At 53.3% G+C, this 27,274-nt stretch overlaps 2 protein-coding genes across 6 annotated transcripts in view; one reads left to right on the top strand and one right to left on the bottom strand.

Annotated features, from left to right (window-relative positions):
- Window positions 1-7,193, top strand: part of Slc5a10 (solute carrier family 5 (sodium/glucose cotransporter), member 10) — a 48,036-nt gene extending 40,843 nt beyond the window's left edge. For 3 of the 5 annotated variants that reach the window (XM_006531980.4, XM_006531978.4, XM_006531979.4), the window contains 6 exons: window positions 1,319-1,426; window positions 3,698-3,848; window positions 5,978-6,146; window positions 6,234-6,449; window positions 6,694-6,751; window positions 6,864-7,130. In XM_006531980.4, coding sequence (XP_006532043.1) covers window positions 1,319-1,426; window positions 3,698-3,848; window positions 5,978-6,146; window positions 6,234-6,449; window positions 6,694-6,751; window positions 6,864-6,970 — 809 coding nt within the window. In that variant the 3' untranslated portion in view covers window positions 6,971-7,130. Of the gene's footprint in view, window positions 1-1,318; window positions 1,427-3,697; window positions 3,849-5,977; window positions 6,147-6,233; window positions 6,450-6,693; window positions 6,752-6,863 lie in introns of all 5 variants that reach the window. The other 2 variants (NM_001033227.2, NM_001382268.1) reach the window with 2 other exon arrangements.
- A 4-nt stretch (window positions 7,194-7,197) lies between these two features.
- Window positions 7,198-26,654, bottom strand: Grap (GRB2-related adaptor protein). Its single transcript, NM_027817.3, has 5 exons — window positions 26,551-26,654; window positions 19,656-19,753; window positions 15,668-15,790; window positions 9,971-10,139; window positions 7,198-8,302 (listed from the first exon to the last, which is right to left on the bottom strand). Exons 1-5 carry the CDS (start codon window positions 26,626-26,628, stop codon window positions 8,117-8,119), a joined length of 654 nt encoding a protein of 217 aa, NP_082093.1. The 5' UTR covers window positions 26,629-26,654; the 3' UTR covers window positions 7,198-8,116.
- Between the last annotated feature and the right edge of the window lie 620 nt (window positions 26,655-27,274).

Here is a 27,274-nt window from a genome sequence, read left to right as displayed (position 1 = left end):
ACGGGGAGGGGGTTCCCAGCTCTGGTATGGCCCCCTGCAGGATGGACAGATGACCTGGTAAAGTTTGCAAGAATCCCCTGGCTGCAGAAGCCAGAACCCTTGCTGGCTCCAACTGCCCTAGAGGTGGCACTCTGGGAATCTATCAGCCTCTGCTGCTGTCCAGCCCAGGCATCCATAGGAAGAACTCTGAGGGAGGAGTCTGAATCAGGCACAGGGAACTTGGGGGATCCCCTTACCTGGCTTTAAGAGTCATTATGTGCTGGGATGCTGTTTCTTCCTCCCAGGAGGGTTGGGTTCTCCAGTGGCAGAACCAGCAGGGCTGGGCCAGTATGCAAATCTATGAGTCCCAGGCCCATGAGGCCTCAGGAGCCTTCCACAGGGTCCCAAGCTCTCTTCTGGGACCATCTGTGTGTCTCAGGCAACTGTTTCTTCTTCAGTGTTATAAAGCACCCCAGTGAGGAGGTGGGTGAGAGTACCTGAACTGTGTGGGGCTTATCCTGAGAACCTTTCTCCCTTTTCCTCCTTAGTCTGTCCTCCCTCCTCCCTCCTCCATCGTCCCTCCTCCCTCCTCTCTTCTCCCTCCTCCCCCTCCCTCCTCTCACTTGCTCATGCTTTCATTCAGCAAAAGTTCAGACTATCTCCTCTGGGCCCAGCCCTGGGCTGGGCGATGCCTGGAACTTGAGATGATTCAAAACTGGTGTCTGCCCTGGGGTGCCCCAGCACTGGTGAGGAAGGAGGCGTAGTAAACAAACAAGAGGAACTGATCTTGGGCCTCAGGAGCTCTAGGCAAGTGGACAGGTGGGAGCAGTCAGAGGAGGAGCAGGAGATAAACAAAGGTGGCCATGGGCGTTAATGGGTCAGTGGCATGCAGGGGGGAAAGCCTGTGACTGCAGAGATACGAAGGCATTCAAGTACAGGGTGTGTACTAAAAAGCACAAGCAGGTAAGATGGTCCTGGGAGCTGGGGTGCTAGACAGAGGCAATGGGTGATGTGCTGCCCCATGATGTGCAGGTGTTCCCTCTCCTGCCTCTGCTTCCACTTTAAGGAGGGTGTAGAGGCACCAAGCACCAGCACAGGGTCACAGCTAAGGCACAGCACCAGGAACCCCTGGTTTGGGGCTGGGAAGAGGAAGCAAGAAGAGGGCCAGCAATGGAGGATATCCAGGGGTCCGAGCCCCAGGGACTAGCTCTGGGAAACTGAGGCAGAGACTGAGGGCCACTAAGCCAGCTCAGGCTAGCCTGGTGTGCGTGTGTGCATGTGTGTGTGCGTATGCGCGCGCGCATGTGTGCGCGTGACACACAAGTATTATTTCTCACAGACGATGTGGGCTGTGTGGTACCATCCGAGTGTCTGCGAGCCTGTGGGGCTGAGATTGGCTGCTCCAACATTGCCTACCCGAAGCTGGTCATGGAGCTGATGCCCATAGGTGAGTGACTATCTCATGGACAGATGAAAGGTCCTGGTGAGTAAGGGTTGGAGCTGTGGGGTCCACCCTGCATCCTGCACGAGTCCCTGTGCCATCCACTCGGCACAGACAGAAGTGCCCAGAAGTAAAGGCCCAGACTTCCCACGTCAGCTCTTTCTCCTTCCTCAGACTGCTTGGCTGGGCTCTTCTTCATTTAAAGATGGGGAACTTGGGGATGGAGGGATGGCTTGGTGGTTGAGAAGATTCTCGTGCATTAGGATCAGGTTTGGTTTCCAACATTCATATGGAGACTTCTCTGTAGCTCCAGCTCCAGTGGACCAGACCTTCTCTGCTGGCCTCCAGGAGCTCCTGCACATGCAGATAACACATAAACCCATGCAAGAAAGTATACATACACATAAAAGAAACCAATCTTTGTTTTTTACCCTTCTTCCCTTCTCCCTCTTGCTCTGGCCCTGCTCCTCGCCTCTGCCCCGCTTGCTCCAGCTCATAGTTTTGTTTGTTTGTTTGTTTGTCATTATGGATGGTTGATTGGCACCATGTGGTTGCTGGGATTTGAACTCATAACCTCCAGAAGAGCAGTCAGTGCTCTTCACCGCTGAGCCATCTCACCAGCCCAGAAACTAATCTGAGAACAGGAAGGGCTAGAGATGTGAAGTGACCTACCAAGGTCACAGGCATGTGTGTCACCTCTGCAGAAAGGCTACCTACTGCCTTGTCGTGATCTCTTTATGAACTCCTCATGAGGAAGCTGAGGCCCAGGATGACATACAAAGTGAAGTCCACTGCTTACTCCTTTGAGATCAGGAGTCCAGGACCCTCAGCACCCATATTTACAAGAGTGAGCTCCCCAAAGATTACAGTTGCTAGTAAGAAGAGCCATGGGCAGGTTTTGGCTTTTCCCCATGGTTCCTTGTGGTAACCATGCTAATCACGTTTTGGGTAGTGAGTTCCCCAGCCAAGGAGATGTGCAAGCAGAAGCAACAGTCTAGGGCTGGGGGAAGTCTCACCCTAAGCGCAGATCTTTGAGCCCTGCAGTCTTGACTCATCTGGATGCTAAGATTCCTCCCTCCCTCCCTCCCTCCCTCCCTCCCTCCCTCCCTCCTTCCCTCCCTCCCTCCCTCCCTCCTTCACTCCCTTCCTCCCTCCTTCCTTTCCACAGGGCCAACCCCAGATGTGGATACACACACCAGGGAATAGACCTTGGTTCTTGCTGTGTGCCAGTGGAGTTATGTAGAGCAGGCCACTTCTCTGCTTGCAGCCTGACGTCCTCATGTATAAATTGGGGATAATGAGTCTACCCACCTTAAGGGTTATTGCCAGGATTAAGCCTAATGACACAAGGAAACTGCCTGGCATGGGGCCCAACCATCCCAACTCAGGCTTCCTGCTTCCCCTTCCATACTGAGCCAAGGACTGAGCCTAGCACTGACATACACTTGTTGGGTCTCTAAACCCTTTCTAGGCCTGTCTGAGAAATGGGTGTAATAAACACCAAGTCAAACCAGTCCCTATACACTAAGGAGTCAGGATAGGAAAATGTTGGGGGAACCATGGCTTAACTTACTTTCCTTTGGGCCCCATCCTAGTCAGCCTGAGGATGCCTGGAAGCCACACTGCAGAACTGAACTCAAGCTGGGTTACCACCCCTTTCTAGGAGTGGAAGGTAGAGGCAAAGAGTCTGTCTGCTAAAAAGGAGGGAACACATAGGAGGTGACCAGACTGAGCACCACAGCACTGAGTGTTCTGAGCCCTTTGGAGCCCGTAAATCCCAAAATGCTGTCTTGCCTGGCTAGGGACCTCTCACTCACAGGAAATAGTAGGGTGGGTTTCTTATGCCTTCCCTCAACCAAGGCTCTTTCCCAGAGACAAGAAGTAATCCGCCATGCCTGCTGGAACTTGCTGTGTACAGGAAGTGGTAACTGTCTGTTCAGGTGTGGCCTCTAGCATAGGGCCCCATGCTTGCTTTCCCTGACCCTGAAGCTGTCCCTTAGGCTCCCCACTCTCAGGCAGGTTGGATGCTCCCTCCAGGGAAGCTGGGGCAAGAAAAGTGGTTTGTCAGCTCAGGATCTGCAGGAGGTAGACACCAGAACTGAGAGCAGCCCAAGCACTGGGTAATTACTTCCAGGCTCCCGGCTCCACCGCCCTTTCAGAAGTCTCCCACAGCCCTGCCACTGGCTGCCCCTTGAGTCCTGATCACTTCCAGTCTCCTCAGCTTGCCTCTCTCCCTGCAGCGCAGGGTCACATTGGGGGGCTCTGTTCTGCCCTCAGGTCTTCGAGGGCTGATGATCGCAGTAATGATGGCTGCTCTCCTGTCATCCCTGACCTCCATCTTCAACAGCAGCAGCACGCTTTTCACCATGGACATCTGGAGGCAGCTTCGGCCCAGCGCGGGGGAGCGAGAGTTGCTGCTGGTGGGACGGTATGGGTGAGGCAGGAAGGGGCTCCCCCAGGACCACTATCTGCCTGTGGGGGTCCTCACCAGACTTGGGTTTTGAAGGATGCATAGGAGTCAGCTTCCCCCAACTACACCAGGGATCTTTCTGAGCCTTCTGGTTTGCTCAAGTACCTTATATGGAACCCAGAGCTAATCCTCAAACTGGTCACACCCAGGCCACAAGGGTGTCCCTGTCTCAGGCTCTGAGGACCTGCCATTTCCTCCTGCCACTCAGTTTTAATTTACTCAGCCCACCTATGGCCTCTGCTACGAGTCCTGTCCCACTGTGCTCCACCACCACCAGATAAATCCCTCCAATATGTCCAAATGGACTCCTGCAAGACACTTCCGCCCTACCCCTGTGCTTGGCCCATGTGTGGTAGGACAGGCCAGGGCAATGGAGAGTGGGCACCTAGTGTGCCAGCTCCTTTCCCACTAATGAAGACTTCCTCCTGAAGCCTGGCTGCCAGGCCTGGGGCAGGGGCTCTCCCAGTAGTTGCCCTGTGATGCAAAGCAGCCAGCTTCAGTGAGAAGAGCCCTGTTGGGGCATGCCTGGGAGCCAGGGTGTCATGAGCTCATCTGCAGGCAGGGAGCCTCTGGCTTTTATAGCCGTTCAGGTTCTTATCTACCAGATCTGGTCCCATGACTTCTGACCACCTGTTTGCTCCGGCTTCTCTGCAGCTGCTGTGTGTCCAGAGGCTAGTCCTTCTGAGACAACTTTTTCCTTGAAAGAAATCCCTTGAGATTCCCATCTCTTAGGCCTTGAATCTGAAAATCTCCCTGTCCTGTCCCACAGTGGGTCCTCCATTCTCTGGCCTGGGACTGTAGTAGTCCTTACAACCTGGCCTGTGGCCCTCATGCCTCCTGTCTCCCTGGTCTCTCAGAGGCTGGCTCTTCATAGCTCTTACTATAAGTAGGAGAGCTGTCAGGGGTAACCGAGTTGAGGTGTTGTGAACGGACAGTGGTGCCCCTCTTCTTTCCTTCCCTCCCTGCTGCTCCATCCTGTCTCTTTTCTTAGTTCTATGTCCAGCTGGACAATATGGAAGACTCAGAGCCCCTCCCCCCACCCCTCTCCAACACACATTGCGCCAGCCACCTAGGAGAGATTGGATGTGAACGCGCCCCTGGAGGCTGCTTTAGGAAGTGGCAGCCGCCTCCTCATCCAGGGGCTTGGTTTGAAGGATGGACTGCAGTGACAACACAAGGCCCAGGAACTGCGCAGCCCTCGGGCTGGAGGGTGGAGGGAGTGTCAGTGGGGGCCGCCTGGCTTTGAAGATGCCGCGCCCAGCTGTGCGCCGGTCTAAGGGTTAATTAGCCTCAATCAAAGCAGCACCTCCTCCTTCTGCCACTCTCTGCCCCCCAGCCTAGCCAGATGCAAAGTGGGAAGGCAGAGGGTGTGTGTGTTGGGGGGGAACCCCACCCGCCTACCAGCACACAATTCCTCAGTCCTGCACGGTGCCGGGCCACGGGCTTCGCCCACCACCACCGTACTTATGGGTGAAGGGGGAGAGAATTCAGCTAGGTGGGATTCCAGCACTAGCAGGGTGGTGCAACCTTCAAGGCCTTAGGGTTCATTCAAGGCCTCCAGACCCACACTCCCCCCCCCACCCCCAACCCCGGGTTTCCTCAGGCATGGGACCGGCAGGAGGGGTAGGTTGCTGTTTGCAAAGTCAACTCCAGGAGCCTCCCACAAGGCCTTTGGAGGAGGGAAGGGCCCGCGCAGGGCCCCTATTGGGTAGATTGGGGTCACCCACCAAGGAAGGACTGAGGGCAGAGAGCCAAGGATATGCTAGCTGGGATGGTGCGGTTTCTGCCAAGAAGTCAGAAGGTCCGTGAGTGTTCTAAGTCCCACCAGGCTGGCTCAGATATGAGGGCCACTGTGTCATTCACCGTCCCCAAATGCCTGGCCAGCTCAGGAAAACACTGCCGGACCCAAGCATGCGCAAGCCTGAACAAAGCTGAATGGCTGGCAGGGAATCATGTTAGGAAAAGGAGCAAGAGCTCGTGGTTCTTAGTGGCCTGTGCTGAAATGTGCAAAGGGGTCCAGAGGCAGTTTTTTTTTGGGGGGGGGGGCAGTGAAGAACTGAGGCAGGGCTGGCCTCTGCCACCTGCAGGCTGGTCATCGTGGTGCTCATCGGTGTGAGTGTAGCCTGGATCCCGGTCCTGCAGGGCTCTAACAGTGGTCAGCTTTTCATCTACATGCAGTCAGTGACCAGCTCGCTGGCGCCCCCTGTCACCGCCATCTTCATCCTGGGCATCTTCTGGAGGAGGGCCAATGAACAGGTGGGTGGCACAGACAGATCCGATGGGATTCCCTTAAGGGTACTCCGCAAGTCCTTTGAGATCTTCCTCTGTCTCTCCTTTCCCCAGGGGGCCTTCTGGGGCCTGATGGCTGGGCTGGTGGTGGGTGCTCTGAGGCTGGTCCTGGAATTCCTGTACCCGGAGCCCCCGTGCGGCCAAATCGATACCCGGCCAGCCCCCCTCCGCAGCCTACATTACTTGCACTTTGCCATTGCCCTCTTCCTCCTCACCTGTGCTGTGATGGCCGCTGGGAGCCTACTGAGCCCGCCCCCTCAGCAAAGACAGGTGAGGCAGTCACATCTCCTGACCCCAGTTACCACAGGCCCCATTCCTGACCTGTCTCTGACGGATTCCTGACTCTGTTCACATCCAGATCTCTGCCCCTTTATGATGCCAGGTACCCCCACGGTTGACTCCTAAACCTTGCTGGCCCAGACCTTCATCTTTGTTTGAACTAAGCTTCCTTCTTTAACTGACCCGCATCTTCTCCGGGGCTGCTCTCTACACCTCTCACGCCCTTTCTCTGCAGATTGAAAACCTCACCTGGTGGACTCTGGCTCCAAACTGGTCCTTAGGAACTAAAACAGGTAAGTGGGTAACCCAGCAATCGCTCCTCATCCTTCCTCAGGCTGGGGCTGGAGGTATGGGGACTGAAAGTATAGCCTTCATCCCTCACTGGCCTATTTCACCCTCCTCTAGGTGATGGCCAAACACCCCAGAAACGTGCTTTCTGGGCCCGCGTGTGTAATGTCAACGCCATCTTCCTCATGTGTGTCAACATTTTCTTCTATGCCTATTTTGCCTGATGCTGCCACCACACCAGTGGGAAGACAGGCGCTTCAAGTTCTCAGGACCACCTTCCTTCCTGGGTTGGACATGAAGGCCTAAGGAATAGAATGTGCCCACAGATAAACAGTGGTCAATACCAAGTGTCTGGCTGAGCCAGCAGACACGGTGCTCTGAAAATATAGTGGAGAATCATTTCAAAAATAGCACTTTAAACAAAGTCAGATATGGGGAGAAAGATTGACGTCCACTGGTTAATGTTTTATTTTGAATACGCAGGTACAGGTTAGGAGCATAGGGTATGCCAGGCTCACAGCTTAGAGGGTCTTGGGACAGCCCTGGGCTCAGGGAGAACCCCGAGTTCCTGCAACCTGGGCTCTTCGAGGGACTTAAAGACAGCCACAGAGGTTCTCTCTCTGTCTCTCTGTCTCTGTTATCTCTTGGTCTCTGCTTCTCTCTCTCTCTCTCTCTCTCTCTCTCTCTCTCTCTCTCTCTCCCACCCCCACATCAAAGCCCATTACCATGCCAGGCCTTGCCAAGTCTGACTCAGTTTCCCCAATCTGCAGATGCTCTGACTCTGGGTAGCAGCAGCTCAGGATTCCCCCATAGCCAGGCACCACCCCCATGCACTGTACATTCACTCAGTGCTGGCCATAGCCTGGCTGTTCCTCCTGAACCTGCATAGCCAAGGCCTCCAAGCTGGGCTCTGCCTGTAGCTAACAGGACGGGACCCACTACATTGCCTCTGTCCCTATCAGGCCTCTTCCAACGGGATTCACCTCTATATAACCTCATTCCAGTGCTGGTGGGGTAAAGCCAGGAGGCCCCAAGCTGTTGGAGTGGGAGGAACTTTGCACTCTTATGGACGTTGAGGTTGCCCAGGGCTAAGCCAGTTCCCGGTAACTTGCACAACCTGAAAGGCGTTTGGAAGATAAACTGCTCAAGGGAAGCGCTTTCTGAGCTGGGCCCCAGCCATTAGCAGTTGGTCCTCAAGTCTGGAGAGGATGGGCCTGGTCAATGGCGGGTGATGTCACACATAGAGACCAATGGAAAGCAGTCAGGCCTGCGGGCGGGGGCTTCCGCTCCCAGCCTGGTGGTGACCGATATTGGTCCTGGTTAGTGTGAAGAAGCTGAGCCCAGAGCATCGCTCCTCTGGTCTTGTGTGGTCACAAGTGTACCGGTTGCACGTAGCTCCGTGGGAAGAAGCCCAGGCGCCCGCCTGCCCGGCCCCGCCACCAGTGTGGATCCTCACGCTCCACAACTTCCACGATGTCACCTCGGCGGAGGCTGAGCTGAGATGGATCCTGTGCCGAGAAGTCAAACTGGGCCTGGGCAAAGCAAGCCCGGGATGGCTATGGAGAAATAGGGGGCAGAATAGTCAGTGGCCTTTGGAGGCAGCAAGCTGCCTGTCCCCAGGAGCCCTGTCCCCAGGAGCCCGGTGGGAGAAGTGAGCTCCTGCGGGGCCGGGGGGTGGGGGTGGGGAGGGGGAGGGGGGCCAAGGACCCTCTGCTGCTCCGGTAGTGTGTGGAACCTCAGTCCTGGGTTAGGTGCCTGATTCTCTCTGAGACCTATTCCCTCCCTCTGGGCCCACATACACACGGTAACTGATGCCAGGCAGGGAAGTGCTTCATGGCTTAGAAGTTTCTGCCACAGCCCCCTCAGGCTTTCCAGAGTGGAAACCCTGCTCCTGCTCTCTGCTCTCGGGTCTGGCCGTGGCATCGGCTCATCTCTACCTCTTTGGTTCCAGTGTCTTCCCTACAGCCCTTGCTAGGCATCTGCAGTGCCCAGCACAGGGCTCTTCTTGGCCTCTGCTGAGCCTGCAGAACTTCAAAACATGATAGGATTATTGGGCTCAGCTCAGGAAGGAAGAAGCTCTCACCCTGCCCCCCTGCCAATGGGTGACCCCAGGGCTCTGGCAGAGCCAGTACAGGGGTTTGGGAGATGGGGTCTCAGAAACCAGGAGCTTCCAGCTGACCTTAGCTCACCAGGCTGGGCACTGGAGCCAGGTGAGCACTTTTGGGGTCTGAAACCACAGAGTATCTCTCCTGGTTAAGCAAACCCATTGAATGGAAGGGAAACTGAGGCCCAGCTAAGGGTTGAAATGACCCCTCCCCCAGGCTACATAGCAGACTATCAAGAAAGAGGAGAAAAACACAAAGCCTGATTGTGGGAAGTCAGAGAACCTCCTCCCCAAGCCTCGGCTGGAGTCACACTTCCCTCCCTCTCCACAGCACTCAAGTTCGAATATGTCCAGATCTTGATTTGTCCCAGCCTCTAAGCAAAACACCGTGCTGCGCTAATAACCCAGTCGGCTGGTGTCGTCATCCTAATGAGAGTGAGAGCTGCCCCTGGCTCCCTGATGAAAGGGCAGGCTGCTGGCAAATTGCTGTTATTGTGAAGAGTAGAGGTGGATGGATCTCTCTGCATGCTGGGCCCAGCCCGGCCTTATCCCTGAGGGTCACACTGCCCACAACCTATACAGGTTCAGTGCCTCCCTGGGGAGCAGCGACCAGGAGTTCTCATGAACTGGCTCGCTCTCAGCCTTAGTTTCCTCATCTGTATAACGGGAACAGCGAGGTGCTCATACTGCAGGGTAGCGGGCTCACCCCAGCCATTGGGAGGCTGAGGTAAGGGGATCCCTGTGAGACTTCAAGGCCCATCTGTACTACACAGTGCATTTCAGACCAGGGAGAGACACACAGAAAGACCCTGCCTAAAAACAAAACTGAAACCAAAACCCAAGTCAGAGTGTATAGAGCAGCTCAGGTGTGGGACTCAGCAGGCACCCAGACATACATTCTTTAACAAGCACTTATTGAGCACCTACTGTATACCCCAGAGTATTTTTGTGTTGGCAAAGTGGAGTTTCTGAACTGCCCCCACCTTCTATGCTGTTTTTCCCCCTTGCCCTGTCCTGTCCTTAACTCCTGTAGGAACCACACTCATGTCACTTTGGTGACCTGGGCTGCAGGGGAATGCAAGGTGCCCCTCAGACTCAGGCCTTCCAGTCCTGGCTTTACCTTGATCAGTGGTTGCTCGTCACACAGGAAGATCTGCCGCCTCTTGGCGATGGTGGTGGTGCGGTAGAAGTCGACCAGCTCGTTGAGGGAGTTGAACTTCTCCTCCCACAGGAAGTACTTCCCTGAGGCCTCTCGAAGCACTTTGAAGTGCTGCACCTGGTCACCATAACTGGGGGGAAAAACCCAATACCTCAGACCTGCCCCCACCTTTGGAGCCAGACCCTGATCTGAGGGAAATCTGGAGTTGGAAGGACTGGGAGCCATCCTGGCAGCAGAATATGGGATTCAGGGTATGGGTGCTAGACAAGGCCACTTTCTCACTGTGTGACTTCCAACAACTTATTTACCTTCTCCGAACCTCTGCTTTCCTATAGAGATAACATTCATTCAGATAAGAAAGCTGAAAAACATTGGCCGGCATCGTCCCTGGGCACCTCTGAGCCCTCCCTCTCTCACACCTCTTCAGTGTCCCCTCGGAGTTTTGACATTCTCCCTCTTCCCCTGCCTCCCATCACCCTCCCGCCTCAGTCCTCACAGTACTCTGGGGGCTGAGCCCCAAGACCATCCTGACTCCCATCAAACTCTGTACCTATGAGAGACACTCAGATATTCCGAACATTCCATGTCCTCAGGAGACTTCCACGGCTGCCATTGCCTTCATGAAAAACCCAGCTCTTCAGATTCAAGATCTGGCTTCTTGTCTTTGCTGGCCTCTCTGTCACCATGGTCCCTTCCTTTTCCCTTCTTTGCTCAACCTTTCCAACCAATGCCACCAAACTGTACCAAGTCCCAGCCCCTGTAATCCAGACCATCCTGTTAGGGACCTACCTGGGCCTCACTGACAACCTGTTGCACACCAGGACAGCCTGCCAGCATGCGTGTGCAGAATGGCAGCAGCTACAAGTTCTGGGATCCCCTTTCTGTCACAGGGTGACAGGTGCTGCCTCCTGGCCTAATGCACAGTAGGGAAACTGAGGCCCGAGTCCAGATGCAACCTGTTCAGAAATCCACAGGAAGGCTGGGTGGGGCTGCCTCTCGTCAAAAATGCTCAGGGGAGCTTTCCAATTGATTACTGACAGTGACAATGGCAGTTGTCACTCCCTTTGGGACAATATGTCCCAGATATGCCAAATGAGGCCTGCTCCCAGGGCTGCGCCCTCCAGAGAGACCAACCCCGTCCTGAGTTCTGTAGCCCCACCTGGAGGCCCTCCACAGCTCAGTCTCTCCCCAGCCCCAGGGCCGGGCTGCTTCCCATGGTTCAGAGTGGAGATTTAGGATGAATCTGAGGACGCTCCCTGCCCAGCCCAGTCTAAAGTCTGGAGAGAGCGTCAGCTCACACCTGTAGCCCCAGCAGGGTTTGTAACCCCAGAATCCACTTTGAGGCTAGCCTGGACTGCGTAAGCAAGCATCTCACTCGGCCTTCCAGTCGGAAAGAATTCATGCGTTCCTACTCATGTTCAAGTCCCTGGTAAACTGCCCGCCTCTGGAGAGCCAATATTACTACCCTCGTCGGGGTCAGGGTTCAACTTGGGTCCCTGCATCCTTATCTAGCCTTATTGCTCACATAATTCACAAAGGCTTTGCATACAGGCACCAGAATGAGGAGACAGAGCTTCCCCCAGGGTCCGAACAGCTCTCTGTGCCTTCAGCCTTTATCACAGAGCCTCCCTGAGGGTCCCTCACCACGGACTTTGCTGAGGGCTTTTCCATGGGGGTTGTAACCACCAGGTGACCTGGCCTTGAGCCAGCCCTACCAGCAGCTACGGCCCTGCTATGCTCCTTTGGAAGAGCCTGTTTCCCCCAAAAGGAAAGTTCTGCCAGAGGTGCCACAAACCCTGAGAGTCACAAAACTGCTTATGAGCTGACAGCATGGTGTTTGCAGTGACTAAGCTGTAGGTGCCGAGGGTGGGCAAGGAACAGTCTGTCCACCTCTCTGCCCTCAGGTGTAGCTGTGCGGGGAGGGGTCATTATGAGCAGCAGGGTGAGTGTGGCTAAGAGTTCAGCGAAAGGCAGGATGGGGTGGGGCAGGGCCGGCTCCGGACTCCTAAATTCTTGTTTCTCCATAAGCAGCTCAGAGCCTGGGGCTTGGAGAGTTTTGCAGGGGAATGTTCTTGGATCCCATGGGAGAACTGGGGGACAGGGCATGGGGCCAGGAGTTCTAGAACTTTCCAACCTGTCAGCTGGGAAATCTTCAGGCTGGGCAGTGTAATAGTCATGGCTGTATGTGGCTTGTCTTGTCCTTTCTGCCACTTGCCCATAGCTGCCCCTGTTTCCCAGCTAAGGAAGGCTAGGCTGTCTGGGAAGGGGCCTCTATGTCACCATCCCACACTGCTCATCAGTACTCCACCCTGTCCCTAAACCCAAGAGCTGAATTCTGGAAAAGAGGCAGCATGGACTGGACTCCTGGTGTCTGCAGTATGTCCTAGTATGTGTCTTTTTACCTATTCCCATCTCTATGGCGAATATCCCTTGCTGGGCAGTACTTTGTGACCCCGACCCCAACCCCCACTGTGCTATGCCTGGTCCCTGCATCAGAAAACTCAAGGTCTTAGTCAGGCCAGTCTCGCTCAGCAAGTTTTTCCTGCCTAGTGGCAGCAGCAGCATCTGAGAGGGGAGCCAAGGTTGGGTGGGCAGGAGCCCATGCTCCCATTTTCCCAGCTGAGGCTTACATGGGCCAGATCTAGGCGCTCACCGCTCTGTCCACTGGGGAACAAAAGGAGAGCAAAGTTGGCCCTGCAGCACACAGGGAGAACAGGGATGACCTCGGAAGGCCCTGGGCGATGGGGAGATAGTTCCCTGCCAGGTTTCTGCCTCTCAGAAAATGGTTCACTAGGACACTTGAGCTCACTAGCAAATTTCTCGCCACTCAGAGTGTTGGTTTCCTTACCTGCACACTGGGATCTGGCAGCCCAGCCCTGCTCATATTCCCCAGCCCCCATTATTTGCTAAACCTGTGCTTTTCATCACTGGAGCAGCACACAGGGAACAAGGACCTTTGTCCTATTCTGTGGTGCTCCCAGGGACAGGACCTGGGTCACAGTGGGTGCTCCGTGTGGCACCGTTCTGATGGTATAGACAAGTGTGTGCTAGCTCCAAAGTACCAGTTTGGTGGTATAGACAAGTGTGTGCTATAACTCCAAGGCACTCATGGCCAGAAAGGAAGCAAGACACTTTAATTGAGATCTATCTCCCATCAGCCATGAGAGAAGGGTCTCAGGGGCCTGGATAGAAATATGAAGGGAAAGTTAGGCAGACAGGTACCAGCCAATGGGCTCAAGGGGGTCACCTCTCTGAAAGCTGCTCAATGAACTGGCTGTGGCTACTGGCACTGTTCAGCACCCAAGGTGCATAAAACTACCTGTGACAACTTTGTGGTTCTTGGCATGAACTTGTGGGAGACTCATGCCAGGGAGGGTGGAGGGTTGTCAGGTTGACCTCATCATCACAGGTGAGGGATGACCACCAAGACAGGACCAGAACCTGACTGAAGTCATACATTAGTCCCAAGCAAAGACAGGAGGAGACTACCAATATGTCCCCAACCAATATGTCTTCCAGAGAGCCCTAGGCAAGAGCAATGGGGCCAGAAGTGGCCTCTGAACAGGGGGCTCCCCTTCAGGTCCACCTTGGGCCGCAGTGTGCATCCAGATCACAGCTCAGTTCGTATCAATGCCTACTTCATGGATAGAGAAGCTGAGGTTCCCAGGATAACGTGCCTGGATTTCAAGGCTAGGGGGGGTGGGAGCTGGGACTCCCATTTTGGGAGTCAGTTTCAAGATCTCTGGCCCAGCCTAGGAGGAAGCAAGGGTGGAGATGGCCACCTGGTGGCCCTAAGTGCAATCGCAGGGCTGAGCTGGGGAAGCTCTGGCCAGCCAGGCCTAATGTGGGTGGGTGCTCTAGGACTTCTTGAGAAGGGACTGGTGGGTGTGTGCCAGGGTTTCTTTACGCATCGTGCGTTGGCTGAGCTTGCCTACTGAAAACCTATTCCAGCACACTGCCATCTCCCCTTCTGGTCAGGCTTGTTAACATCCAAACAGACCTCACTGTACGACCTCTGATCAGATCTTGACGCACACTGTTTCCCGTGCCTGGCACCCCTCAGACCCCAGCAGAGCTCCCACACATGCTTAAGGCTGGACTCTGCTGCCCCGTCTCGTCTCGGAGTGTGTCCTCTGTGGACTTCCTTCCGCACCTGCTCATGGTGGAACTTCTGGGTCTATGTGTATCCCATACTTCTGCCCTTCTGCCCCTGTCCCAGGGTGGCTAGCCAGGACCACCCTCTAAGGGCTGCCAAGGCAGCCTGGGTCTGTGGGGAGCTCAAGAGGAGTGGGACGGGACAGGTTCCTCTCTGCTCCTACTCTGGGCCTGATCTGTGCCGGGTGCCCCTGTTTGGCTAGGTGACCTTGGGTCTTTGGGAAGCTTCCAGGAGTTACTAAGGCTGGGCTATCCTCCTGGTGGTGTCATCCCTAGGAGTCACTTTCTGCTGTGACCTGTAGGGAGTTAAGGGATGTCCAGGCCAGACTCGGGTAGAGAACCTTCCTGTACATATGGTACCAGATAGGCAAGGAAGCTGGAGAAGGTGTGGGGGACCCTCGTGGAGTAGCCAATGGCTGCTGCATGGTTACGGTGGCTGCTAAGCAGCTGCAGGAGACAGAACACATGATGATGCATCGGGCTGTGGCCTTAGAGCAGTAGCCCCAGCCTGGTGTGGGTCTTATAGCTCCACGGGCAATCAGAACGGAGAGGAAGGACGGCAGTCCACAGGAGCTGCAGGGTCTTCACACATTGCCCTGATCCTCAGTATGCTGTTGTGGAAAGCCACTGACCAAAGGTCAAGTGTGGCCTGGGAGCAAGCATTCTTGAAGAGCCATAGGCAGGCCACACCTTCCTCTGTCCCTTTAGCACAGTAGCATGTCGAATTCCACTACTCCAGACACAATCAGGAGACAGAGTCCTAAGCCATGCCACCAGGCCCTGACCCCACTCTCTTCCTCCTGCTTCGTGTTACCTCCCCCCAAAAGTCCCTCCTCCTCCTCACAGCCAGCAGGGGGGGGCTGCTATGGATGGAACTTCATCATCCCCTTCCGTACCCCTCATACCCCTCGTGACTTCCTGCTGCTCTGAGAGAAAGCCCAAGCTGTGTACCAGTCCTCTGCCCTATGGTCCCCCTCTCTCTGAGTGTGACTCTGCTGCCCTCAGCCCCTTCTGCTTTGCCAGACTGAGGAGCCACCGTGTTCATCCTAGTAAGCCACCGCACAGTCCCCAGTCCAGCACCCCTGCTTTGGCTCTTGTTGCCAGGCGCTATCTTATAAGGTGTGAGTTTCTCCTTATGAAGTTAATACAGCCTTCTGCTTTAGGTCGACTGACTCATTCTTCCAATGACCTATTTTATCTGTGTGGAAACAGGCTCAGCAGGGTTAAGTAACTGGTCCTGTGCCACACAGCCACAAAGTGACAACATCAGAATTAGAAGTACCTGGCCTCAGAGTCTGTGCTCTCAACACAGACAACATTGTCATCAAGTGGGACCCTGTTGGCAGAACTTTCTGGTCACCAGCCTAGGGCCTCATTGGGCATCCTCCCCTACTCTCTAACCAAGAAACCTCCACACTTGCTTGCTGAGCCCTTTACCCAGCCAGTGGCTCTGCCAGGCCTGCCCCACCCCCCTGCTCCCACCCACTCCGCCCTGGAGCTCACTTCACAGAGACGGAGAACTCGCCAGGGGAACTCTCACTCTCCCTGATCAGGAAGGCTCCTAGGTGGTTGCGTTTCATCAGAGTCTCTTCAGCCAGCTGTCGAGAGATCCTGCCCGAGTACCACCTGTGGGGAGAGGGGGACCGTGTCTGGAGGTATCCGTAAGGTCGATGGCAGGGCTGGCCCTCATTCCCTCTTCAAAGGTATCACTGTGACCATTTTACACTCGAGGAAATTGAGAAATAGGGAAAAAAAAATCAAGGTCACATAGGAGAGGCAAATCAGAGTTGAGGCAATCTGTCCCTGCTGTCCGTACCAGGCCAGGCAAACCCACACCCAAGACAGAAAAACCAGAGTCAGGTGCTTCACCAGCCGGCACGCCTGTCTGGCTTGTAGATGGAGATTATCTTTCTTTTTTAATATTCATTTTCATTATTGTTTTAAATTATATGTATTATATATAAGGGGTGGGGTATGTGTATGTGAGTCCAGAAGAGGGTGTCAGGTCTCCCAGAGAGGGAGTTACAGGTGGTTGTGAGCTGCCAGATGTAGGTGCTAGGAACCAGACATGGATCCCCTGCAAGAGCAGTATGCACTCTCAAAACTATTTATTTCTGTGTGGGCGCATACATGTTCAGGAATGTACATACTACATATATGTAGACCAGAGGATAACCAGTCAGTTCTCCCCTTCCACCATTCACATCCTGGGCACTGAAATCAAGTCACTGGGCTTGGTGAGAAGTGCCTTTAATCACTGAGCCGTCTCACTAGCCCAGTACAGATTTTTAAAAGTTAAAAAAGCGTAAAATTGTGCTAGGATGTGAGTCAGTGGAGTGCTAGCCTAGCGAGTGCGACACTCCACGTTCGTCCTCGGCACCACAAATAAGTATGGGTGACATCAATAATAGTGGCCTCCCTCCCTGCCTTGTGTCCCTCCCGAGTAGGAGCAGACTTGGAACAGAACTGCACCCGCTAGGTCTTGGGACTCTTGCAAGGCCAGAGCAGCCTCTCCTGGGGTCCTTCCTGTCTGCTGGGCTAGCCAGCTTCTGCAGCGAGGCCTCAAGGCCCTTTCCAGCCAGCCGCTCGCTTACTGACCCCAGGGCATTGTATTGAGTCCTAGGCTAGAGCGCTGGGCCTAGAAGGATTCTTTGGGAGGTGGTGGTGGTGGGGTCCCCAGGAACGGGAGGCTGCCTGCCATGCCTGGACATAGCTCCAAAATCTACATTGGAACTTGGTCTCAGTGGTGGCTATTTTTGGTTGTCAACTTGACTACATCTGGAATTAACTAAAGCCCCCAAGTAGAGGGCATACTTGTGAGAGAGCTTTGCTTAATCCAAAGTGGAAAGATCTACTTCTGATCTGAATCTCTGAGGCAGGAAGACTTTTAATCCAGGTCTTTGGAACTAGGGTAACCCGACCTCTAATCTGGGCCACACCTACGGAAAGCCTATATAAAGATATGGAGGAAGATGGCTTGGCTCTCTGCCTGCTTGCCATTGACTTGCTAGCAAGTCCATTCCTTCATTGATTGGCATCAGAGCCTGCTTCTGCAGGATTCCAGTGTGTCCTGAATCAGCTGAGACATCCAGCTTTGTGGACTGAGCAACTACTGGATTCTTGGACTTTCTGGTCATAGCCAGCCATTGTTAGATTAACTGGAAGAGATGGAGAGGGAGAGCGAGAGAGGAGAGAGAAATGAGAGAGAGTGTGAGAGAGAACCCTAATACAGTCTCTACAGCAGAGGCGAGAAGTGGGAACACTGGGTGACAGGGTCATGGGGGGATTGGTCTAATAGGCCGTGAGTTACGGAGGAAGGGTTCACCTGCTTGAAGGGCAGTTGAAGGAAGTTCTAAATCTCAGTTCTCACCACTCCATCTTTGACTCTACTATGTTGCTTCTTGTACTGGGGTGGAAACTGAAACCCAGGGAGGACCGAGGTCTCCCGAGAAGCTGCTTAGGGAGTCTGAGGTTCACCCCCACACAGCTGCTCTCATGGACTTTCTGTCCCTCTCTGGTGGCTCATGAAGGGCCTCCACCACCAGCTGCAATCCCAGTCTACTTCTTGCAGGCTAAGTGATCCTGGACAAGGCACCCAGTCTCTCTGTGTCTCTGCTGGTCTATAAGGTGATGGATGGGTTTGTCATTGTTTGTTTGTTCGTTCGTTCGTTTGTTTCTGAGACAGGATTTCTCTGTGTAGCCTTGGCTGTCCTAGAATTTGCTCTGTAAACTGGGCTGGCCTCAAACTCAAGACATCCATCTGCCTCTACCTACCAAGGGTTGGGATTAAAGGTGTGTGCCACCGCCGCCCAGCCTATAAGATGATGTTAATAGTTCCCACCTAGGCAGGCAGTGGGCAGCTATAGTAACAGCTGAAGGTGTTTCTACCTCCCACTTTCGTAACATGATGCATACCCCACCTCCCACACATCCCTGGGCCTGTTTCTGACATCCCTGGCAAACTTCTGTTTGAACCTGCAGGCTCAGGGGCTTTTCCTGTTGCTGAGGAGCCCTCCCTGCCCCTACAATCACCTCCCTGCCCTCCAACTTCCCTGAGAATAGAGGACCTGCATCTCCAGATCCAGGGACAGAGATCATCCTGGGACTCAGAGAAAGAGTGGAGCTGCCATAGGTAGAAGCCTTCTAGGGCTACACCCCTCTCTCTCCCCACCACCACATTCAGAGCCTTCACACCTAAGAGAGGGTGACCCTCACAGCTGTTTTGGGCCAGGGTAGGGCCTAAGATGTTCAAGCTGGGCCAGCTAGTCAGCATGTCCCCTAGGATCTGTTGAGAACCTGATCATGACCCTGCTTGATCCAAGCATAGGCAGGTGGTTGTGCCTTCCAGGCACCAGGGGCTTGGGGTCCTTGACTCTGGAGTATCCTGATGAACCCTCCTTTGCCCTGGCCTCCATGACAGCCTGATTGACGACTGCAGCCCTTGCAATCCCTCTCCTGGCCCTAGGTCAGGTCTGTTCAGCAGTTCAGACTCTACAGCCTTCCAACCTCTGCCTTAAGCCCTTCCTGTGGCCACCCAGGCGACCTCAGTCCTCGCTCCTGCATGCCCCAGCCCTCGCTTGGCTAGCACCCAGGCATCACGATATGCTTTTCTCTCTTCCCCTGTGTCTTCCTCCTGTCTCTGGTTGGGGGTGTGCCAGGCAGGAAAGCCAGCAGAGTGGTTAGGGATGGGGACCCGGAACAGGTGTTGCCACCTCCAGCACAACAGAGGAAGCTGGAGGTGGCAGCAGCTTTGGAAACAAGCAGAAAAAAAAAAAAAAAAAAAAAAAAAAAAAAAAAAAAAAACCAAAGAGGAAATACCCTTTGGGCTCCCCCTGTACCTCCTTCCTTTTCACCCAGCCACACAGCACAACTTCCACCTGCTGACTGAGCTCCACCCTGGCCCAGCACCCCCATGGCTTTCTGCTCCCTTGTCTCAGTGCCTGTCCTCTGTACTAAAGGGCCAGGGGTCATTGCTTTCCTTGCCTCGTTCTGGCTTCCTCCCTTTTTCCACTTTCCCCCGAAAATTCCAAAAGTCATTGCCCTTGTCTATACAGCCAACTCCCATGGATCCCTCAGCATCTCACTCATTGCCACCTTTTCTGAGAGGCACCCTGATGCTGCCTGCCTTTCTACATATACTTTCTGTGCCTTGTGTATCCCACTATTCTGATCCCCTGTCCCTGTGTCTGGCTCCCTGAAACCAGATCAATGACCCAGATGCCATTTAAAGAATATCCAGTTGGTGTTCAAGGATCGTTTAGCTGTCCAGACATTCTGAGAGCAATACTGGATGCCATCTGTAAAGAGCCTGACCTACGTCCCAGACCTAAGATATCTGGGCCAAACTAGACTTCTAGCCTATCCAAGTCCCAGACCAGTCAGCCAGTGCCCATCTTCTTGGGGTGTATTGTACCCCAAGCAGCTTGGCTCTGGCAAGGCAAGGTGGGGTCGCATCGCCTCCAGGTGGATGGTGGCAGTGGTGACTACTCACGGGTGTGGCTTTACACGGATGTAGTTCTTGGGAACAAAACCCTCCGCTCCTCGGAGCTCAGCTTTGTACCAGTTCTGGTCATCTTCCATGTTCAGGATCTGTAGGAAGGAACAATATGTCTTGTCTACTCAGCCACCTGCTGAGGCCCTGCTGTCTGCAGAAGCTGCCAGGCCGCTGTCCCAGAGGACAGAGCCCTGGATGGGGACCTATGGCATCTCACAGGCCAAGCCTGCATACTGGCAGGTGGACATCTACACCTTCCATCCAGACCCCCAGGGGCCTCGGGGAAAGGAAGTAGACTTGTGTTCCTTGGTTTCTGACTGAGCTATGTTTGCAGGAACACAGAGTAGCCAATCAATGACCACTGAGATATGACATGAAGGCCCCCAGATGAGTCAGAGAGCTCCAATGGGTCACATATATTTGGTGTTTGGGATGACAGTGAGGATTAGAATAGGGGGACAAACAAAAGATCCTATGTTCTGATGAGGCCAGTTCTGAGAGTCCCAGTTCCCAGATACTTAGGCCCCACAGATACCCTCCAAGTCTGTGGCCCTGTCACCCCAGGTGAACTAGCTGGAACTAGGTTGAGAGTCACTGGGTGAACCACTGAAGGGTGGAAAGCAGGAGGGGACAGCACCCTCCATGTCATGGGTACGTTTGCGCTGTGTCACCTCAGTTCTCAAACAAGCTGAAGAAACTGCCATCACCAAGTGCTGTTTCCCAGCCAGGCTTAGAGAAGGAGTGAACCTGGCCAGGGCAGCACAGCATACACAGCCCCTATAGTTGGTATAGAGCATTGGCAATGCTGGCCTTAGGGGCCATGGCCCACTGGCTCTCACCCCACTGAACTCCTGCCTTGTCCCTGGCACCAAGCCTGAGGCCCTTCTCTACTTAGGAGCAGGCTGCAGAGCTGGCTCCCCTCTGCACCAGGGCAATAGAAACAGGGAAATTGATATATCTGCATGTCTGATCTGCAAGTGAAAAGCAGCTAAAAGGCTTGTGCCTCAGTCCAGTCCTGAGCCCCCACCCTGGGGGAGGAACTGAAGCCTGGCTGAGCCCTTCCTTCCTTCCTGGCCTGAAGAAGGTCAGCAGTGCTGGGCAGACAGAAGCGGGTAGTTGAACAGATGGAAGCGGGTAGCTGGCTCAGAACCACTTTCACTCTAAATGAAACAATTTCCCCAATGTGGCCACAGCTTGAGAAGGAAATTCTAGCCAGTGCTTTTGAGCTCTGGCTACTTCTGTTGTCTCTAGGGATTTGGCTCCAGCACTAGCTGGAGCCCTGCACTTGCTCCAGACATTAGCTTATCTGTTAATGGGCATAGCTGTGACCAACCACACAGTTTCTCATGCTATAATTCCTATGTGGCCACTGTACCCTTAACTCCAGCCATGTACTGTTCTGCATCCATCCATCTCTTTGTGCAGACCAAGGATGCTTCTATGCTTACCTTGCTGAATTCTTATTGCTGATGGAGCCCTGGACCTTTGGAGCTGTGGGACCTCCTTCCCCAGAGAACACCCTTCAGGTTAGTACTGAATCCTAGGTCAAGCTCAGAGCCTGTCTGTCCCACCACTGGCCCTGACTGCTGCTGGCTTTTCTACTGCCCCCAGAGGCAGTCACTGACAGCTTGCTTGAGCACCTACTGGGTACAGACAACAAAAGGAGTCCTGAAGGTGCTATGAATGCTAGGAGCCTGTCCCCAGGGATGCCTTAAAGAAGGTGAGAGACAAACAGCAGCTTCATGCAGCAAAGAGTGTCAGGGAGCCACTGCCTGGACAAGGAGCTGCCAGAGGGGCACACAGAGTGCTCAAGAAAAGCATGTGCGCGCACACACACATATGTGGGAGATGCCCCGATTTATAAGAAAGGACCAGCTAGTTTGGTGGCCCATGCCTGTCTCCCCAGCCCTTAGAAAGCTGGAGCAGGAGGATTTTTGAGTTCCAGGTCTGTTTGGACTACATGGTTAGACTTGTTTGTGGTTCTCCATCCTTCACCGGCAAAAGGAAAAGAAAAGGAATTCAATGATGAAAAGATAGGGGGACAGTTTCCAAGGTAGAGGGAATAGGGGGACAGCCAGGGCAGAAGCCCAACTTTGGCTCCTTGAAAAGAGGCCACGGGTCTGAGGAGAAGTGCACTAGCTACATGGCCATAGGGGAAGGGCAGGGCAGGGAGAGATGCTCAGATTCCAGACAGGAGTCCAGAGCTGGAAGGTTTCAGGGGCAGGCGGCTAGGGTGCATGGTACCATCAGCTTCCCAGGGAGATATCAGTCTGAGTCCCCGGGGCAAGCTAATCATGGAGAGAGAGAGAGAGAGAGAGAGAGAGAGAGAGAGAGAGAGAGAGAGAGAGAGAGAGAGAGAGAGAGAGAGCCATGTGTGTGTGTGTGAGAGAGAGCTGTGTGTGTGTGTGTATGCGTGTGTGTGTGTGTGTGTGTGTGTGTGTGTGAGAGAGAGAGAGCTGTGTGTATGCGTGTGTGTGTGTGTGTGTGTGTGTGTGAGAGAGAGAGAGAGAGAGAGAGGGAGAGAGAGAGAGCATGCTTATTCTCTAGCTAACAGTGGCTTCTGTCTACCTAGAAGGACCTGCCTGCCAAAGAGGGCCTTCATCCCTGTTAAGAGTCACTCAGGGCCACATGTCCTGAGAAAGCCTATGGCCTAGGGGGTTTCCACCTATGTTTTCTGAGCAGCACCTAGAGAGGAAGTTGTGTGCCACCTGCAAACTGGCATCACTTGGTGTGACATAGTTACACCCACCAGAGCCCACCAGGGGAGGGACTGGACACCAGCACACAGTGTAGCCCTGGCCAGAGAGGAAGGAGCCCATACACAGGGCTCTAACGTTTCTAAGCTACCGACAGCAGGGAGAGACTGTAGTGAGGTAGAGAAGCACTCTGGGGTCAAATTCAAAACGATGCTAAAAAAAAAAAAAGTCTCAGAATGAAGATACTGAGTAATATTTAACACAATATGTTAACAAATTGAAATGCATAGGAAGTGTGGATGGGTGGTGATCAGTACTAATATATCAAACCAGTTCACCGGGACCATGGCTAGCAGCTGGCTGCTGGCTGCAACAGTGAGGATGTCCCCTTTTATCTGTGCAGTTTTTCTGCCAGTCTGAAACAGGTCTAAAGCCAGTTACAGTCAACACAGAAAGGTTTACAGGAGCAGCCAGTGCAAGGACCGTGAAGTGAGACCTAGAGGGAAAGTATTTGCCCAAGATGCACAAGGTCCTGAGTTCATTCCTAACACTGCAAGAAAAAAGGGCAGGGCTTCAGTGCATGCACCTCTATTCTAGCACCAAGGAGGTGAGGCGGGAGGATCACTGCAGGTTTGCAGGTCTGGGCTACGTAGTGAATTCAAGGCCAGCCTGGACTTCACAAGGAGACCTTGTCTCAAAAACAAGAAAGAGGGCCAGGGAGATGGCTCAGTAGATAAAAGCACTTGATGGCCTGGGTTTGATCCCTGGGACACACACACACACTAATAAGTCTAATTTTACACACACACACACACACACACACACACACACACACACACACACACAAAGAACATGCAAATAAACAAAGAGAATGTGATTTTGCACTTGGACAGCCTTAGCAAGTCCTCATGGGCTTCGGCCCCACCTCCACCCAGCCCTCCCTCGGAGGGGTAGGGCTACAGCCTCTCCAGTGCTCAGATCGTGGCTGTTCCACCACGCCCATTCAGGTTCACTTCTGTATCTAATTCATACTCTGTGCACCCCCCAGAAGGACAGCTGCCTGGAGGAGCCCATCCTGTCTGCCTGGCTGTTTGCTTTCTCATGATTAGCTGGAGTCTAGACCTAGACCTAGGACCTGCTGCTAGATGCTTCAGAGCCCTATCTGGCTATAAAGGGAGTTTCTGGGCCATGCAACAGATTATTTTTCATTTATTCATTTTGAGATAGGATTTCCAATTCTGTCCAGGCAATCGCTTCAACAACATCAAGAGTGCCATCTGGACTACCGCAAAAAAAAAAAAAAAAAAAATTGTTTTTTAGATCAGGCTGACCTCAAACTCACAGAGATCTGCCTGCCCCTGCCTCCCAAGTGCTGGGATTAAAGGCATGCACCACTACCACCTGACTCCTAGTGCAAAAATTTTAAGCTTTTTAAATTCATCTAGATCAGTGGTTCTCAACTTGTAGGCTACAGCCCATTTATGAGTCAAACAACCCTTTTACAGGGTCAACTAAGACCATTGAAAAACACAGATATTTACATTACAATTCACAACAGTAGCAAAATTGGAGGTATGGAGTAGCAACAAAAATAATTCCATGGTTGGAGGTCACCACAACATGAGGAACTGTATTAAAGGGTCGCAGTACTGGGAAAGTTGAGAACCACTGCCCTAGATCATTATGTCACTTCATTGTCTGCCACCCCAACGGGAAGACACAGACCTCTCCATGCTCTCTGCAACCTTGGAGGTTTCACTGTTGTTTTCAAAAGCAAGTTGTTTTTAAAGCAAAGTGGTGCTGGACATAGTGGTGAACACAGTCGGTTACAGCAGGAGCGGGGAGGGGGAGGGAGAGGCAGAGGCCAGCCAGGGCTGCAGAGTGAGTTCCAGGACAGCCAGGGCTACATGGAGGAAACCTATGTAGAAAAATCAGACCAGACCAAACCAAACAAGACAAAAGAGTTCTTTATATATTATTGTCATTTAGGTTAGGAAGTTTTTCTTAGTCTGAGCTACTTCTGTGTCTCTTCTGCTTGCCCAACAGGCCCAGAGTCCTCTCTTCCCTCTTACACTTCAGTCAAACTCTTCAAACAGATCAAGGCCCTGCTTTGAGGAGCCTTCCGGAGAGCTGTTTCTGGACTCAGTGCTCCCTCTTTCCCAGGCTCTGGACTGGGTGCTCCCTCTCTCCCAGGCTCTGGGCTGATTGCTCCCTCTTTCCCAAGCTCTGGGCTGGATACCCCCTGTCACCCAGGCTCTGGGCTGGGTACCCCCTCTCCCCCAGGCTCTGGGCTGGGTGCTCCCTCTCCCCCAGGCTCTGGGCTGGGTGCTCCCTCTCCCCCAGGCTCTGGGCTGAGTGCTCCCTCTCCCCCAGGCTCTGGGTTGGGTGCTCTGTCTTTCCCAAGGCTCTTTGCACAGGCAGCTCTTTCAGTCTCCAGATTTCCACACCTCTTTTGAGGACAATTCTTCACTCTCTTGCTCCAATTTCTTCACCTACAGGCAGCCCTCCCAACCCTTAGCCTCCAGCCTCACTCCCCATGCCCTTGCATGAAGCTTGGCTAAGCCTGGTGCTTGTCAAATGAGTGAAGGGGGAAGCTGCACCCCAAGGCCTGCCAACTACCCATAGCCTCTTGTGCTTTCCTTCCGCTCCCTCACTGAAAGCCGACTGTGCACACTGCTCCCGCCTTGTGCCTTCAGGTCCCCCAAATTCTCATGACTTATGATGCATACCCCCTCCTCTTTCTCAGTAGACTCTTAGCAAAGTGATGCCCGGCTTGTTGGAAGGCTGTGAAGGAGGAGGCTATCACTCTGCACAGTAGGTGCCCCAGGGACTGTACTGGTCCCTCTGAGCCCAGGCCAGAATCTTCTACACAGCATTCCTACTTTTTAATAGGCCAGCTACCCTCCAGCCTCAAGTGTGTGTGAAAGATATGGCCCATGCTGGTTTCCAGAGTAGCTGAGGCCTCTGAACTGAACTTGGATCTGGACAGTCTCCCACCCCAGGTCTTTCTGAGGCCAAACTGGTTGAGTGTGCATAGGACCCAGAGCCAACAACTTAGGTAGATACACCAGCACCTTAGCTTGAAGAAGGGGGTGCACAAAGGTATGTGGTTGCTTTAGGACCCCAGCTTAGAGCTTTAGACACCCAGGGGACCGAACAAAGAAAGGCTCAAGAATTAAAGCAATGGAGATTGGCTCACACTACACTACACTACACTACACTACACTACACTACACTACACTACACTACACTACACTACACTACACTACACACGTACAGACACCTTGCTGAGCCTCGCTCACTGCAGCCAAGCCATGGTCTTCCACAGCCAGGAGATCCACACTGAGCCTGGGACCCATGTACAGGATAGCTCTAAAGAGTCTGTCTCCGTGCTTGAATCTTCGAGCCAGGGCTCAGGGTGGTAGCCATCTAGCCCTGTGTCTGTTGCTCCAGGGGGTCACAATAGGGGCAGTGGAGGGCACAGGATGGGCCACTAGCATTCCAGTGTCCATGGTTCAGCATGGCCACTCTCCTGTGCCCCCTCAGCTCTCCTGTCATATGCAAACTTCTAAGTAAGGGCATCCCCGGTAGAGATTTCACACACTCGTGTGTCTAATGACTTGGAAGACAACCACTGTGAGTGAAAGTGGCTCAGGTGAGAACAAATGAAGTATAGCGTTCTATTTCTCCTTTCCCATCAATACAGCTTAATCTCAGCTATTTTAGCCCAATTAAGTTAGAATGTCTGCTTATTTTAGACTCTCTCTCTGTCTCTCTGTCTCTCTCTGTCTCTCTCTCTCTCTCTCTCTCTCTCTCACACACACACACACACACATACACACACTCTTACACACACACACGATTTCTACCTCTGTGTCTCTCTGTTTCTCTCTGTGTTACTGATCTCAAAATTTGTCTATTAAACTTTTCTTTAAAAACAAACAAACAAAACCCTAGAAAACAGTGGGATTTAGGCAACTCCCACCAGACTCTGTGGCCTCAGACTCTCAAATGACCCCAAAGGAAGGATCAGTAATAAATACTATTCCACTTTCCTAAATGAGGAAACTGAAGAGGGTAGAGGCAGCTAACCTGAGCCTGTCCCTCACAGCCCAGACTCCCAGGACTCTCTGAGGTGCTGGTTCTAACCCTACCAACCCTGTTGGCCCACTCAGCCCAGCTCCAGCCTTCTGTACCTTAAGCGTGTCCCCCTTGTTGAAGGCCAGCTCGTCACTCTCGGTAGCCTGGAAGCTGTACAGGGCCACGGACTCCATCCCACTGTCCCTGGGCTTCAGCCGAGGACCCAGCAGCTACAGCTTCCTGCTTCCTGCAGGAGAGGACCACTTCCTTTGTTTTGAGTATTTGTTCTTTTGAAGCTGCAGCCGGAAACTGCCCTTGATGGGGGAGAAACAGGAAGCAAAGACATGTCACCCTTGTCATAGCTCAGAGAGGGTGTGCTCATAAACCCACTTTGGCTGTGGGGGAGTCCCCATTAGGACGATGCAGAGCTGTCTCGTGCTTGGCCTCTGTCTCTCAGCCTTCACATTTCTTATCTGTTTTAAATGGAGTTTCTATTGCTGTGAAAAACACCAAAACCAAAAGTGACTTGGGAGGAAAAGGTTTATTTGGCTTAGATTATAGTCTATCAGGAAAGCCAAGGCAAGAACCTGGAGGCAGGAACTGAAGCAGAGACCACGGAGGGACACTGCTTACTGGCTTGCTTCCCATGGCTTGCTCAGCCAACTTTCTTATACACCCAGAGCATCTGCCCAGGGGTGGAACTTCCCACAGAGAACCAGACTCATCCACACCAGTCATTAGTCAGGAAAACGTCCCCACAGACTTGTCCACAAGCCAATTCTCAACTCAAGCTGCCTCTGGCTTGTGTCAAGTTGAAAACAACAACAACAACAAAAAACC

This window comes from Mus musculus, chromosome 11, assembly GCF_000001635.26.
Source record: "Mus musculus strain C57BL/6J chromosome 11, GRCm38.p6 C57BL/6J".
NCBI classification, from domain to species: Eukaryota; Metazoa; Chordata; class Mammalia; order Rodentia; family Muridae; genus Mus; species Mus musculus.
The sequence above is the reverse complement of the archived record's forward strand: the minus strand, read 5'-3'. Positions and strand labels throughout refer to the sequence as shown.